The sequence below is a fragment of the Mesoplodon densirostris genome, chromosome 2 (assembly GCF_025265405.1).
Source record: "Mesoplodon densirostris isolate mMesDen1 chromosome 2, mMesDen1 primary haplotype, whole genome shotgun sequence".
Taxonomy (NCBI): Eukaryota; Metazoa; Chordata; class Mammalia; order Artiodactyla; family Ziphiidae; genus Mesoplodon; species Mesoplodon densirostris.
In genome coordinates this window covers 33,100,765-33,117,128 of record NC_082662.1, presented here as the reverse complement: position 1 = coordinate 33,117,128, position 16,364 = coordinate 33,100,765, and the positions used below count along the sequence as shown (strand labels likewise).

Sequence of the window (16,364 nt, the reverse complement as noted above, 5' to 3'; positions counted from 1 at the left end):
ATAAAAAGGAAATCCTAATGAAAATTATTACTCTATTATTACTCTGGTTTATTGGAGTAAATGCAGAATGAGTTAAGAGGAACTAATTCATGAGCGTATCTGAATTCATGTGAGAACCTTTAGCTTCAAATGCTTCAGATTCTGACTATAAATCGCTTCCAAAGAAGTGACATAACAGTATTGTAAACATTTCTGCTCGGTTTATAAGTAAGCCTTACTAAGTTAATTATGCAGTTGGAACCAGTAAAACACATGTAAAAAGGGGTGGTGGTGGGTATGTTAGCATCTGAGACACAGCATGGGGGTCAGAAGCCAGACTGTGTTGGATGTGAATCCTGTATCTGCCATTAGCTGCCTCTCCTTGGGAAAGTTATGTAACTTTCCTATGGTTCAATTTCCTATTCTATAAAATGGAGATAATAATAGTAGCTACACCTCCTAGAGGTGTAAATGTGTTATTATTTGTAAGGTCTTAAAATAAAACAGTGTGTGGTATACAAAGCTATAAGTATTTGTTAAATAAACAGAAACTCAGAACAAATTCCATGGGTACTGTCTCAACAGGCATATTTTATGTTTTGTCAACTTATAATAGTTAGAAAAGCTATGGTTTGGCTATTTCAAAGCATTCATAAAGGCAGCAGATACCACAGAGCCAAGAGATGCTACAGTTTAAAAAGCAAAGCCATTCTCAACGGGCTGGGATGTGGGTAAGAGGGACAAAGCTTAAAAGCCAACCTATGGGAGACTGACTGGAAATCGAAGAGCTGGAATCAGAGCGCTTTATTTTACTCCCAGGATGGTGAACTAGAATAAAAAATATATAAACACAAAGAAACAGAGCAGGAAACGCAGAAACTGGTCAAGAAAGACAAACTGGCAGACAGTGGGGGAGGCTCCTGTGTACCCACATGCAGCTTGGCTAACAGGAGAAAGGAAAGGAGCAGTTGAATGGGATGTAACAACTGGAATCTGATCGTCCCCGCTTGCTGCGGCCCTCACACGCCTCTAGCTGCAGATGTCATCACTCACATTGAGTTGACTGTTATCTTTGGCCTTTGGGCTAAAAGAGTAAACCATTCTCTTTGGCCTATGGGCCTTTTTAGGTCGAAGCAGACTGAGACCCCAAGGACTTACTTAGGTGACCATATGCCTCACAATGCAGTGCCCAGGCTCACTGCTAGGTGTTCTCTGTTCCTCTCCTGGTTAAGGGAGCTCCCAATCCTCCCCTGCCTAGGAGGGGCCCAATACCCTCTCTGAGTTTCAGATGCAGGAATTACAGGCAAAGTCATCTGCAGCACTAACATGGAACCGACAGGGCTTTATAGGCTTCTTTCTAGGCTGGTGTTAATTTAACCCCTCACACAGAAACATCTGATGACACCAATAAACTCCCAATTCTCGTTAGTGTGTCCCTAGAAACCCGTCTCCCCTGACAGCATCACACCCTCCTGCTCTCTCTCCCTGGTCTGCCCTGCACCCTGAGTCCCAATCTGTGCTAGTGGGATGACACCTGGGCAGCTTAACAACAGAATCAGCAAACAGACCCCACCACCAACACCCTGTGGAATCATGAAAGATGAGCGGTGAGGGTGTAGCTAACAAGTAACACGAGCTCAGAACGAACGGCTTCTTACCTCGGCAGGGGTCATTTTTCACTAGGAATTCATCCAGGGCCATCCATCCTCCCCCAACGCGGACCATCACTGTGCTGCGCAGGATGCGGACCAGCCGCAGCTGCTGGGAGTCCCCAAACTGCAGGGCCAAGGGGAAATGGTGAGCGAGGGCGCCCGAGAGCAGGGCTAGACTTTCTTTCCTAAGCAGACTGTATTCAGACAGAATGACAACTTCACAGTTTGGGGGCAATTTTAACTCTATTTTGCATTTTTCACAAAAAAACTTAAAACATGGAAAAGCTGAAGGTCATTATCTTGACATACTTTCTGTTCGGATAAAGTTAACTGTTGATGGTTGCGACCTTGCTCCAAAGGGGAGGGAGGAGGACAGACAAGGCATTAGCTCACTTTGATTCTTTTAGAGATTCTGCCCAAATTTAAACCCAATGATACAATTCTTTGTTAAGCTAGCTTGTTTCCATAAAAGAAGAGGTAGCTAGCTATAAGGTGGATGTCAGCTTCTGAATACAGTGTGCTCGAAAGTTAAATGGAGAACAGCAAATAATATTTCAAGTCTCAAGGAAAACCTTGCAAAGCATCATCATTATTACAAGCTTAGAAGGAAATTTGATTTTCCACATCATTTTCAGAAATAAACCCCCAAGTATTCTCTAATCGTGTTGTCACCAGCAGAAAATTTTCTTCAGCTGAACAAATGATTAGCGTTTATACTAAAATTTAGTTGAAGAAATTAAAATTTAAATCTACCATGCTGATTGTGAGTAGTTTTCAACAATCATTTTGGGATGTTAAAACAAGCATGATTTTCTGATATTTTTTTTTCCTTTTTTTCTTGCCAAATATTCCTACTTCCCAGCCCTATCAACATCTGGAGTTTCCCACTGCATAAATTATCTTCTTCCCAAAATAAAAGTTAAGAAGTAACAAGAGAATCATGCTGAGATCTCAAAACAAAAATCAAACATATGGTTGGAGAAATGGAATTCCTAAAATTGTTTAATTCAAGGAGAATGCTGAGGGGGGTAATTTAATCACTTAATTAGGATTTTCAAAGTTATAAAGGAGAACCATAACTTTGAAAGAAGGCACAAAAATTGAAAATGCCAGAAAGGATGTTTAAGAAGGACCCGTAACCAACCCCCCTCAAAATTAATATTTCTGTGGTAATTCTCTGTATTACTTTGCACTGATTCAAGCTCACTGTTTATACAGGCAAGGTGATTGAAAAAATATCATCCCCCACCCAAGCCCTTTTCTTTGAAAATAAAAATGGTCCTATATCTTTCATCTCATGCAGGTTTTAGGTTTTCATACAAAGTGACTGCAGCCACAGCATGGTGTAGTGTAAAGAGCACTGAAGTCGGGACCCAGAAACATGAGGGAATAAAGGTCCTGTCCCGGGAAGGAAGCTGCCCTCAGACACTGGCCCCATGCGTGGGAACGGGGAGGCCCCTTGGGAGGAACTGAGGATTCCACCAGACCCAAGGGCAGTGCCGGCCCGAGTCACTGTTTGGGGTCCTCTCTGGATAAGTGAGGGGAAGAAGGAAGTAAGGGCCTATGTGTCCTCCAGAGGGAATCAGGAAGGAACCCCAAGCTGTACTTTATTCTTACATTACTGTGCCCTGTAATTTATTTGTCAACCTTTAGAATTAACTCCATTGATTTCATTCTTGTTTCCCCCTTAATTTCTTACTGAAGCTCTCTCTGAACGATTCTAACTTGCTTTTACTGAGCTATAGGGAAAAGGAGGTTTGACCCAAGCCGGGGGCCAAAGTGTCTGGGGGAGGCCAGAGAGATGAATGTGGAACGAGTTATAGCAGCTCTAAAAACAGGGACCTGCAGAAACCCGGCAGAGAGGGGTTGCCAGTGAGGCAAAGACCTAACAGTCTTAGAGGCAACAGTAAGCTCTGTTTCCTTCTCTGCGTCACTGCTCTAACATTTGCTGTGTGACTGTTGGCACGGTGGTCCTTAAGGCCTCAGGTGCCTCGTGTATAAAGTGAACTTCGTAATTCTGTTCCAAACGTTGGAACTAACCCTTTGACCCTCTGCTGGTCAGTGGAGTAGGGGAGGACATCGGTGCCACTTGAAGGGGGCCCCTGGTACCCACATGCAGTCATTAGCAAACAGGTACAACCTTTAGGTACTACTTGGCACTCTTATGCAATGATTTATTTAAAGCCAGTTTGACTGTTCTTGTCTTTAGTTTCTTTCCATCCTTTGCTCTTCCCACTGGCCCAGAATGTTACTGTAGTTGGTGGTTAAAGCAGTGCCTGGAACTTTGATTGAAGGCTTCAAATCAACTCTTAGTGTTTCTGATTTCATATCACAAGACAAATTTTACCCATGCAACTTCCTTCCACTTTAAGACATAGGACCCCAGAGCCCTCAAAAAGATCTAAAAGGTTAGAGTTACCAAGTGGAGTCAAAAGCATTCAATCTTTGCAAGTCTAATTTGATCCCATTAGATTATGCTGGCTGGCCATAATTGGCAAACGTCGGGCTACAGCCAAGTATGAGTTCCACACTCCTTCTCACATCCCTTATGATTATAAAATATAACATAAGCACAGGTAACTAAAATTTTAGTAAGGTATTTAAACACAGTATCTTAAATACCCTAAGACTTTTCTGACTTAGTGTGCATTATAAAATTTGTGTTAACGGTCAAAAGACTTGGCTGTAAATCAGAACTGTGCTGTCTGGTATTCTGACAAGACTGGGCTCTTTTTTAGAAGTGGGAATGGATTGATACCATAGCTTTAACTTCCCCAGAACCATACTACTTTTAACTCAGCCCACCAAAATATCGTCTTCAGCCAATCTAATTTTAAATGGAAAATTATATATACTTCTATCCTTTTGCTTCTGAGACAGCTTTACAATACCAGCCCTGCTGTTAGTTTCTCCACTTGGTAAGACCACCAGACGTGATCCAGGCATGCTTCAGATTACGTCCTCTCCCCACAGCAAAGAACAGGCAGCATTAGCCACACAGACCATTTCCACCAAAAAGAACGTTTGCAAGGCACACTGTACCTGATTGCCGAGGAAGAACTACAGACAGTAAGAGTAAAGGAGGGAGGAAAAGGAAGAGAAAAAAAAAAAAGAGAGAAAAGAACGTTTTGTCAAATTAACACTAAGGAATGAAAATCATGTAATCACATTACCAGTTCCAAGCAGAACGACACATACTGACCATATTCTTTGTTAACTCATTTCTCTCACAGGTAATTAAAAAAAAAAAAAAAAAAAAAAAAGAAAGAAAACCATTATAAGATTGCTTGGAGCCTTATTAACTCAAAACCCTGGGCTGGATCCAAGGCAGAGTCACCCAACACTCCACTCCCCAGCTCAGGGCAGCACAGTGTGGCTCTGCTGGACCTTGAAGACAGTTGAAGACAGTTGTGACGTGCTAATGGAACCTCATTTTCCTAACTGCATGCACGTAACTGTGCCATCCGGCCATCTAAATCCTCTTTGACAATCCTAGATCTTCCTTAGGACTGTAGAGAACCCTGACAAACTGCTGGATACATTTTAGGGGTCTTGTCATAGATCCCTTCTGTGCCCCGCCCTGGTCCCCAAAGAAGCTAAAACACAGCACAGTTCACTGTCAGTTATGGCCTCGCTCGGCACAGCTTTCCAGGGAAGACTACTGAGCAGGCTGAGCGTCCTGTGGGCCTGGACGGAGCTTCTCCAGCCCTTTCTGAGCCTGCGAGCCACTCGGGCTCACAATGACCAGCTCCCTGGGGGCAATGGTCAGTCATTAGATAACTGCTTCCTTATGATAAAGGTGCCTCCATTTCCTCAAAGACCTGTGTGGCAGTGAAGAGAGGGCTCTGAAACGTCTCCTATGTTGGATCCCATACAAGCTACTGCTGGCTAGATATGGCATGATTTTCCAGATGCAACTATCTGGGGCTCTAAAGCTCAGCCCACAGGACACCTGACATTTGGCACCTACAGAGGTGAGGGCCACAGACTGATTGTATTCCAAGTCTCCACTGGCTTTGGTACTCCAAGCATCGGTAACGGGAAGGTGGGATCAGCCATCTGCTGTGTGTCAGGCTGCTTTCACCTGTAAGGGCCACACAGCAGGAATGACCACCACAAAGGACTGGTTTTCTCTTTCTTACCCGGTATTTATTCTCTCCAATTTGCTCCACCTGAAACCTTTTTGCACATTTGCACTGAGCCACTTGTCTTGTGACCTATTGGTTGTGAACAACAGAAAAAGAGAAAAGTGTGAAGGGTAAAGCAAGACTTCCTCTTCAGAGAAACAAAGATTTTTATATGTCATCAGAGAAGCTCTTCATTACATATTTTTTAGGCATCTCAGGCTTTTGACACATGCGTTTTGTCTTCTATTGTGAGTCTCGCTAACTGGGATACTCAGACGCTGAGTATGAAAGAAATTCCCCAGTAATGATACAACACATTCTTCCATCCTGCTTCAAAATTTCCTCAATGTGCTAATACGCATGCATCAATATTAACTGACGAATAAAGCAAACTATGAGCTGATTTAAACTTCAACCTAGGAGCCCAAAATTCCCTGGAAGTCAGTCCTGGGGTGCTCCAAGCCACTCTCCAAGACCAGGCCCACCGCCTCTCCCATCCCAGGATCAACTCTATGTACTACCAATGAATTCACACTTTTTGGTGTGATACAATTTTCAGTGTGATACAGTTCTTAATTAGGCAGAAAGTTTGGTGGGTACACATCATCTTAAACATTACTTTATGTTTCACCCCTTAAATGCTACACATGAAGACGCTCTCCTGCATCCCGAGGTAGGATCTCAGGACTGAGAGATGAGTCTGTTCTAAGCAACATGGTGCCCTGGAAAGGTTCCCTGCAAGCTGCACAGCACCACACAGAGGTGACTCACTTAGGTAACAATTCATTGAGACTGAGCTACAACTCAAGAGTCGGAGATCCACTGGGGCAACACCATCCAAAAGGGGATCCCCAAAAAGAACTCCAGATGATCACCTCCCAACAGACACGCTGAAGGGCTGATACGGCAATTACACCCAACCAAATTCAGGACAGTAGTAACCTATGGTCAAAAATGTACTCAAAATACAACTATTTCCCGTACCTCATCTTCAATTTTATCTGCATCAGTTGTTGGTCGATAAGCATCCTTGTTGGGATGGAGAGCAGCCACGAATTCGTAGTAATCAATGTAGCCATCCCCATCGCGGTCAAAAATGTCAGCAACAGCAGTCATCTCTAACTTGGTAGTAGGGAACTCTGGAGAAAATTAATCACATTTTGGAACATTAACTAAGAGGGCTTACTTGGTTGGTTGGTGGTTATATAAACACTTCTTTAAAAAAAATTTGTCTTGATTTTTTTCTGGAAAACAGTACATACTCCTTTTAGAAAACTTAGAAAATATATCATAAAGAAGATAAAAATCACCAAAAAAAATATTACACAGAGCATACTCAAGTTTTTTGGCATTTTAGCTTATAGACTCATCTACCCCCCTCCCAATGCAATTTAAAACCAGAGGCCTAGCAACAAACTTCAGAATTTACTTATGCACTCCACTGTTGTTGGATATATAGATTATTTCAGGAGAGTGACCATTTGGAATTAATAGGATAAAGTTTTTCTACATTTAGATTACTGCCTTGGGTTCCTGACAACTGCTTTCCAGAGTGTGAATGTTTACAATAGCCAGAGTGACTTATTAAAATGTAAGCTGGACTATACTGTCTCTCAGATGGAAACCTCTGCTGGCTGCCCACTGTCTTTAGAATAAGATCTGATCCGTTCCTGTTGGCCAACAAAGCCCTGCATTAATGGCTGTTTCCTACCTTTCCAACTTCACATCTTACCATCTCTAAGGTCATGACACTCCAGCCGTGTTAACCTTTCCATTCCTAGAACATGCCAACTTCGTTCCCATCTCAGCACTTTATATCTGCTGGGGCTCTGCCTCTATCTCTCCCCTGAAATCTTGACATGGCTGGATCCTCATCGTCACCTAGGTCTCAGCTCAAATATTATCTCCAGACAGGCCTTCCTGGGCCGCCCATGTGAAGTAACACAGCTGTGAGATGTGCTTTGTGATCTTGGCAAGTCACTTACAACTTTATGCCTTATTCCTTCTGTTGAAAATAAATGCGATCATACATTTTGTAAGCCGTTATGCAGATGCCAGAAACTGACATCATGAGGGACGTGATGTACGACATGATAAATATAATTAATTAGCACTGCTGTATGTTACATATGAAAGTTGTTGAGAGGGTAAATCCAAAGGGTTATCATCACAAGGAAAACAAATTTTTTTCTATTTCTTTAATTTTGTACCTATGAGATGATGGATGTTCACTAAACTTATTGTGATAATTAGTTCATAGTCTGTAAATCAAATCATTATGCTGTACATCTTAAACTTATACACTGCTGTATGCTACTTATATCTCAATAGAACTGGAAGGAATAAAAATTTAATCTGAATTCCTATTGAGAAACTGATATTGTAAAAAACTTATTTTAAAAAACAGGCGTACCTCATGTTACTGTGCTTCGCTTTACTGCACTTCAGATATTCTCCCTCCCCCCCCCCTTTTTTTTTTTTTTTTTTCTTTTTGCGGTATGCGGGCCTCCCACTGCTGTGGCCTCTCCCGTTGCGGAGCACAGGCTCCGGACGCGCAGGCCCAGCGGCCACGGCTCATGGGCCCAGCCGCTCCGCGGCATATGGGATCCTCCCAGACCGGGGCACGAACCCGTATCCCCTGCATCGGCAGGCGGACTCTCAACCACTGCGCCACCAGGGAGGCCCCCTCCCTCCCCCTTTTAAAACAAATTGAAGGTCTGTGGCAACCCTGTGTCAAGCAAGTCTGTTGGCACAATTTTTCCAGCAGCATTTGCTCACCTTATGTCTCTGTGTCACAATTTGGTAATTCCTGCAATATCTCAAACTTTTTCATCATTATTATATTTGTTATGGTGACCTGTGATCAATGATCTTTGAAGTTACTATTGCCAAAAGGATTATGACTTGCTGAAGGCTCAGCCGATGGTCAGCATTCTTTAGCAATAAAGTATTTTTAAATTAAGGTATGTACATCGTTTTTTAAGATAGAACGCTACTACATACTTAACAGACTACAGTATAGTATAAACATCAGTTTTATATGCACTGGGAAACAATATTATTGCAATATTTGCTCTATTACGGTGGTCTGGAACCAAACCTGCAATATCTCCAAGGCCTGCTTGTACTTAGAACCTCGTTATTCACAAGAGTTAGCTTCTTTTCTGTACCTCGAATGTGTTTTGCTTGCCATAATGTGTCAAACAGACCCACTTTTTTTATTCCCAGCAAAATGATGGAGGTTCTTCCCTCCATCAAAACAATAGACCAATTTTAGTAAGCAGGTACATTACTTCTTCCCTAAGACTACAGCTTTAACTTGAGAAAGACTGTTTAGCCAGAATATAGCCTGCTTCTACAAAGTAGGTGCAAGGAATTATGACTGGACTCACTGGATGCTAGAATGCCATCGATAAACTCCTGACGTGTTATCTTCCCATCCTGGTCCTTGTCAATTCGCCGGAAGAAATCCATCACCCGAGACTTTTTGTGATTCATCCAACGCATATACTTTTTCCTCCAAACGTCAAAGTCAAAGTTGGCAAATTCCTTCAACTAGACAGAAATCAGAGATGTCAACAAGACCTATTGTTTGGCCTTCAAACCTGTCCAGAGCATACGAAAACTTTCAGACATCCAGCAAAGCCATGCGGGCCTTTTGAGGGGGACCAACAATGATATCTGTGTACTGCATCTTTTGGGAACGCACACTCTGGCTCCTTCACTTAAAGCCATGATTATTTACACGAGCTGTGGTAAAATGGAGCAGCGAGAGAAACGGTAACTGAACAACCACCATGGAAAATACGGAGCACGCAGAACAAGAATGGGTGGAGCCAGCCTTGCTTTTCCCTTGGCACTTTTTCAAAAGATCATCCCCTTAGATGTAAGAGAATGGATTCTATCCCAGAAAAGACATCCTCAGCACTCCTCACTTATGTGATTTTGAAAGGAACTGTAATCACACAGAGGCCTATGTTTTCGAGGCTCAGCCCCGCTCCCCACTGGTCTTCTGAGATAATTTGAGTTCCGGTTGGAAGCATCAAGAATCCAGCCCCGCACCCAAGCACATTTCTTTGGGATGGCAGCAGAGGGAGTGAACTGTCCTTCTGACTCCCATTTTAAATATCTGGCCCTGGTAGATGGCAGCAGGCCTATGCAGTGGGCAGAATGATGCTGAGCTACTTGGACTATGTCAGTGACACAGACTCAGAATGACTTAAACAGTGCAGCGGTTTTCCCCCTGGTCTTTCAAACTCCAAAGTTGGAAGGAATGGGGAAAAAAGAAAAAGCCAAAACCAAATATGCTTAAAACTCAACTGGATCTACAGAAATAACAACAGAAAACACAGAACACTCACTTCTGGGCATAGCTGCTTTGATATGCACAAATAAAAAAATATAGAAGATATTAGAAATTTGTTTTAGAAACTAGGAAGTGAAGTACTATATTTTTTAGATTGGTTAATGATACTTCAAAATAGATTAGCTTTCCATAATCTACTGAAGAATAATACTGATAGAATAACAGGACGATAAAAAAATTACTCGTTTCAGAATTGGGTAGCTTATATCTACACAAAAGGCTCAGTAATGGTCATTTTTTGTGAGAAGCTCCACACTTGGCGGTAACCTTGCAAAGTTATGCCCCTGATCCTCAACCAAGGCCAGGTGCCAAGGAGGGTCGTGTCACAGGCTGGACCCTCCTTGACTGCCTGGCTGACTGCTTTCCGCCACCAGTGCTACGGCCTATCTGTTGTTGGTTTCCTCACGTGTGTCTGTCCTCCCAGGGGGCCTGGAGGAGAGAGTCCTGGCCTACACTGCTCGGTTCCTCCTTCTGCATAAGTAGGTCAAGGCACACAGGTCACGTTCAGAGGGCCTCAGAAAGGCTGTGTTTTGATAAAAGTCACCTCCCTCCAGGGAAGACTGCTTGGCGGGGCCTCACCTCCTCCAGCCTGTCCAAGGCGTCGTTCAGCTTCCGCTGCCGCTCCAGTGCCAAAAGCCACACCTGCTGCCAGCGGGCAGAGAGCTGGTTGATCCGTGGGTTTTTTGCTTCAGATTGTGAAAGGATTGGCATGGGAGGAGGTGTGGGCTGACTCAAAGACTTTCCTGAAAGGAAAAGTAATCATGAGATTAGAAAAGCTGGTTTTGTCAGTTCACAAAGAGAAACTGCCATCTGTATGAACCTGAAAGATCTTCATAATGATGTCTGGTCAGGAACTGAGAAAAGGAAGTCGGGACCTGGCTACACTTAGACGTGGAAGCACACTGACTTAAAAACTATTGATGCTCTTCCCCAGCCCACAGGTACCTGTCTCATACCTTCCATCAATTCTGTCCTACCTTTGCAAACTGAGGAAATGTCAGTGGTTCTACAGGAGCAGATTTATTTTATGATGAAATTAGCGCAACAGTCAGCGCTGAGGACCAAAACATGGAAAGGTCACTGCAAAAGAATCTGCTTAACCACTCCAAATTTCATACCAATTCAAACAACTGGAGTCTAGTTACTGTTTGTCAGTGTAAGAAAAGTGAGTTTCAAAAAACGATTTTCGTTCAAATCCAATATGGTTTTTGAAAATGACAAAGCCATTTCTGCCGGGCGCTGGGGAAGCGCTCATCAAGGAGCAGGAGGGAAGCGCCCTGCACGAGAGGCTGCCACGTACTGCTGCCACCACGGGGCTTCTCCACGAAAGGCGCATGGGCTGGCTCCACGGTCTTCCTCTTGTACGTCTTGGTGACCCGGTCCACGTCAGGCTGTTTGCGAGTCATCTCCTCCATAAATGTCTGTTAAACGCAAACAACAAGGAAAAGGGTTGAGAGCTTTCTTGGACTAAGATGGAATTAGGCAACTTCTTACTAACAAGGGCCAAGCCTGTGACAGATGGAGCAATTGCAAATGCCTTCGTACACGGCTGCACTCCTTTCAAGAAACATGATTGTGGCCTTGAGTGAGGCACTTCATCAGGTGCTGGAGACCTGAAGGAATAAGACATGGCTCTGACTTCCAGGAGCTCACAGCTGAGTGAGGAAACCAGGCAGTCAGAGCAATGAGTGGCACCCAGGGCTCCGAAAGAAGGCCTAGGACAGGCACCCACAGCCCGAGGTGGGGAGGAAGGCTGCCCGGAGGCTGGTGCCTGAGCTGTGTGCTGCGGGATGAAGAATGAGCCAAAGACTGGGGGCAGGGCAGTCCCACGGACGCCTGACAGTGGAGCGAGCCAGAGCCCTGCTGATCACTGGCTGAGCTGAGGATACAATCAGAGGAGAGTCAAGAGGGACGGCTGGAGAGGTAGGCAGGAGAAAGGTCCAGAAAGGCCTTGTGTCAGGCTAAGGGACTGGGGTTTTATTCTGAGAGCAATCTGTGTGTGTGTGGCAGGGGGAGGGCAACTGAAGGATTCCGATCCAGAGAAGAGACACCATCAGATCTCTGTTTTAGAGCTATCATTCTGGCCTCAGTGTAGGAGGGAGGATGGAAAGGGGGGAGGCAGGCAAGTTGGGAAGCCATTGCAGTAACTGAGGCAAAACACAGTGAGGGCCTGAGCCAGGGCAGGAGAGAAGGAGCCAAGAAGTATTTTGAAAGTAGGACAGGTAAGACCTGATGACTGGCTAAATGTAGGGGGTAAAGAAAAAGGAGTCACTCCTGTGTTGGGTGACTGGGTGGATGAGGAGAGAGGAGGCAGGTGTGGAAGGGAGGGGTGGGGTCAGGGCCAGGAAGCAGGGATGAAATGGAGTTTCAGAGCTGCCTCTGGCTTCCTGCATGCTGCAGACAAGCCAGGAGATGTGGAAGCTCTTGGTGTACAGGTGCTGGCTGAAGGTGTCAGGCCAGATACAACCTCAGGTATGAGAAGAGGGTCAAGAATGGAACTTCGGGGAACAACGTTAACAAGTGGATAGAGGAAGAGGAACCAGCTAAGACTGAGAAAGAATTGTCAGAGAGATGCGGGGGACACAAGAAGGGGGAGCTTTAAGGCACAAGGAATGAGAGGTGGTAACAGAAGGGAGAGGGACTGGCCCTGATGGAAGAAGATAATCTCACTCAGGAGAGAAGGGGTCAATGTACGTAAACTTGATGGGAAGTACAGGGAGTCCTCACTGGCCAGGCTAATTACATAGCTAAAAAGACCTTATGTCCACAGCATAACTAGGCAAGATCCATGCTTGCATTTGGTGTAAATTATCATGGTTAAAAACCACATTTGTCTCCTAACTGAGCTTTCCTCTGTTCAGTTTAGTTTGATGTGTTGTCTGGCCATCTCTGAGTTCATGCAAGACGTCTTTCTGAATCCAGGTGTAGTGGGATAGGTCCCAGGTAATGGGACCTTGGCACAGAGGCCAAGTCAATAGAAACAGGATGTGGCAGGCAGATTTCTAAGCCAGGCCCCAAGACTCCTGACATACATGTCCTGTGTAATCTCCCCCTCAAGTGAGGGCAACACCTGTGGAAAGGGTGGGCAGTCACTCCCTGGATTATGTCTTTTTAAAATTAATTAATTAATTAATTAATTTTTGGCTGAGTAGGCTCTTTGTTGCTGTGCGCAGGCTTTCTCTAGTTGCGGCGAGCAGGGGATACTCTTTATTGTGGTGCGCGGGCTTCTCACTGCGGTGGCCTCTCTTGTTGCGGAGCACGGGCTCTAGGCGTGTGGGCTCAGTAGCTGTGGTTCGTGGGCTCCAGAGCGCAGGCTCAGCAGCTGTGGCGCACGGGCCTGGTTGCTCCGCAGCATGTGGGATCATCCCGGACCAGGGCTCAAACCTGTGTCCCCAGCATCAGCAGGCGGATTCTCAACCACTGTGCCACAAGGGAAGCCCTGGATTACGTTTTATTATATAAGATCTGTCAGAGCAGGATGGAGGGTCTCCTGCTGGCTTTGAAGACAGACGCTGCCATGCTGTGAGACTGCCGTGTGCCTAAGACCTGAGGGCGGCCTCCAGGAGCTGACAGCCAGCGAGAAAAGGGAGACCTCCATCCTACATTGCAGTGAAATGAATGACACCAACAACCTGAAAGAGCCTGGGTGGGAACTGCAGTGTTGGCCGACACCTTGATTTCAGCCTGGTAAGACGTCCCCTGGTCCCCTAGATGGGGAACCAGCTACTTCAGGCCCAGAGCCCCGCCCCACGGAAACTCTGAGACAGTAAGCGTGTTTTAAGCTGCTAAGTCTGTGGGAGTATGTCCAGCAGCAATTAAAACACGGATGCACAGGGCCAAGGAAACGGGCTCCGTGAGCCATGCAGGAAACACGCGACCACACGATGTGGTGAGGATACCTGATGCTCAGCGATAAGGGCTTTAACTCGGTCGATGTTCTGAGGGATTGGCTCCAGGTCCCGTTGAATGAGGGTGGTCTCGGCCCACTGGATCCACGCCAGAAGTTCTTCCAAGAGCTCGGCGTTGGCCACCAGTTCTGACAGGGCAGCTTCGAGGCGCTGCTGGTGCTGCTTGGCCCACGTCAGGACCTGCGGGGGAGGGAACCCGTCGGCTCTCAGTCAAGCACATCCCTCGTTTTCAAAGCCCTTTTTTGTGTGAGCCTAACAATGACTTTTAGGGAAAAGACCACCCAAGCAGTCAAGAGGCTTCACTCTTATTCTGGGGACAGAGCTGGAATAAGAAATCAGCTCCCCTGAAACCAAATGTAGCACGTGGTATTAGACACAGAACTTCTCAGGAAGGAGGGAAGAACACACCACGTGTCCACTGGGCGTCATCAAGGAACACATCACAACACCAGCACCATCCTTCCAGTTTTCTGCACATTATCAAGAAAACAGTCACTACTAAAATGCGAATAACTTGATTCTTGTTGAGATATTCACAGTGAGTGAAAGATTCCTTACGTGGGGGTGGGGAAGCTCTGGAGTATTTTACTGCTGTTCACCCATTTTACGGGGCACATGCAGTCTTCCCCTAAAACTAGGAACTCACCTCCTCAAAGCGAGCCCGGATGATGGTGATCCAGTGTTTGATGGTGGTGATGCAATCAGGATGGCAGACCACCAGAATGACTTCTCCCATGGTCACTGCTGTGTTAACATCCACGCGCTTTTCTTCCACTTTCTTCATGAATTCCTAAACAAACAAGATTTGAAACCAAAACCTTAAACCTCGTCTAGCAGCGCTGTTTACACTGAGAGGGGAAAACAACTTTAGTGTGTTTTTCGACTCTATATGTTGACACAGAACTCTAAAAGCCTGCATTTAGGCATCTCTGTCATTTTCTTTCCAGTTCTCAGAGGTGGGGGGAAGCGAGGGATTTCACAAAAATGACTTTCTCTGCACAGATGATAAGGACTAGAGAGACAGAGGCATGACCCTTTCCCTGATCTCTCTCTCTTTTTATAAATTCCTGCTTGGATTCATTTCCATACGTGTAAATGGTGTTGTCTTGGACACATATAGTGACAGATACAAAACACTATGACTTTTTTGTGGTTGTTGTTGATGTTCAAGATGAGATAGGAAAAAGATTATGAATACTAATAGAACAGAAGGCAATCGAATGACCACAGCTTTTCTCCTGGACTCAGAGACCAAGTGTCCTTCCTAACAACCAGAGAGGAAGCTCCTGAAGACACACGTCTGTGAGCTCCACCAGCTCCCAGCCCTGTCTTCCCATCAGAATCACCCCAGGTGCCTCAACCCCCTCTTCCCAAACTTCATATATGCACATTACATTACAGATTTCAAAGGCGAATCTGCTTTGTTGCCAACACTACAACGTTTTAAAAATACCTACAACACAATGCAATGACAAAACCATGATGAAAATCTCTCGGTGGGAAACACCAAAATTAAAAAAGGAAACATTTCCCACCTTGTTAGCACAGTCACACTGAAGCCCCAGATACTGTATTATATTCTGCAGCTTGGTGAGCAGTTCTAGGGGCACAAATCAGGGCCTGGAGCTGGTAACGTAAGGAAAGTCACACAAGGCATGTGCAGGTGGGGCGTAAAGGTAGAGCAGCCCATGTTTTCCTCTATATTAACACCAGCTGTTTGACTTGTTTACAACCACCATGTGCTACTTTTGTAAGAATGAGTGGATGAGTGATCTTTAAGGGGTCACAAAACCCACCAATCGTTTCCCTCTCATTCCTGATAACGAGTAAGCTGGGCCCATTCTGGCTTTGCTCCTTTTCACATGAGGTCTAACGTTTCTAAGCAAAAGCTGCTTTCCATTGGTAGTGGGGCCGCCCTCCCCATGTGGGTGGCATGGGTCCCTGCACCCGGGGGCTGGATTACCTTATGAGTGTCAATGAGAGACCGCAGGGCCTCTGTGTCATCAGGAAGTGCCCCCCGAAAACGCAGTGTCTGCTCGGCTTCAGAAAGCCACTCCAACAGCATGTGAATTGTGTCCCGAAACTCTTCTGCCTGAAATAACCAAGCACAAAAGACTGAACCTCTCTCTGCAGCCAAGGTCCTGGACACGATATGCCAGGGAACGGTCTGGTCTGAACTCAATGGAGTACCACAGGCACTTGAAGGCTCTATCAAAGCCCCACAAAGGTCATCTTTCATCTGTACAACTTGAAAAACCAACTAAATTCATTATTTCTCTTATATGGATGTGGGTTAAAAGCTTGTTGAACATTTAGAATATCAATTTTTGAC

At 45.2% G+C, this 16,364-nt stretch overlaps 1 protein-coding gene across 20 annotated transcripts in view; it reads right to left on the bottom strand.

Moving 5' to 3' along the window:
• MACF1 (microtubule actin crosslinking factor 1) overlaps positions 1 to 16,364 on the bottom strand; it is a 330,003-nt gene that overhangs the window by 11,264 nt on the left and 302,375 nt on the right. For 15 of the 20 annotated variants that reach the window (XM_060089544.1, XM_060089550.1, XM_060089543.1 and 12 more), the window contains 10 exons: positions 15,996 to 16,124; positions 14,679 to 14,822; positions 14,024 to 14,212; positions 11,425 to 11,545; positions 10,704 to 10,867; positions 9,151 to 9,313; positions 6,743 to 6,897; positions 5,774 to 5,848; positions 4,674 to 4,691; positions 1,638 to 1,755 (listed from right to left, as the gene is read on the bottom strand). In XM_060089544.1, coding sequence (XP_059945527.1) covers positions 1,638 to 1,755; positions 4,674 to 4,691; positions 5,774 to 5,848; positions 6,743 to 6,897; positions 9,151 to 9,313; positions 10,704 to 10,867; positions 11,425 to 11,545; positions 14,024 to 14,212; positions 14,679 to 14,822; positions 15,996 to 16,124 — 1,276 coding nt within the window. The remainder of the gene's footprint in view (positions 1 to 1,637; positions 1,756 to 4,673; positions 4,692 to 5,773; positions 5,849 to 6,742; positions 6,898 to 9,150; positions 9,314 to 10,703; positions 10,868 to 11,424; positions 11,546 to 14,023; positions 14,213 to 14,678; positions 14,823 to 15,995; positions 16,125 to 16,364) is intronic. The other 5 variants (XM_060089545.1, XM_060089552.1, XM_060089560.1 and 2 more) reach the window with 1 other exon arrangement.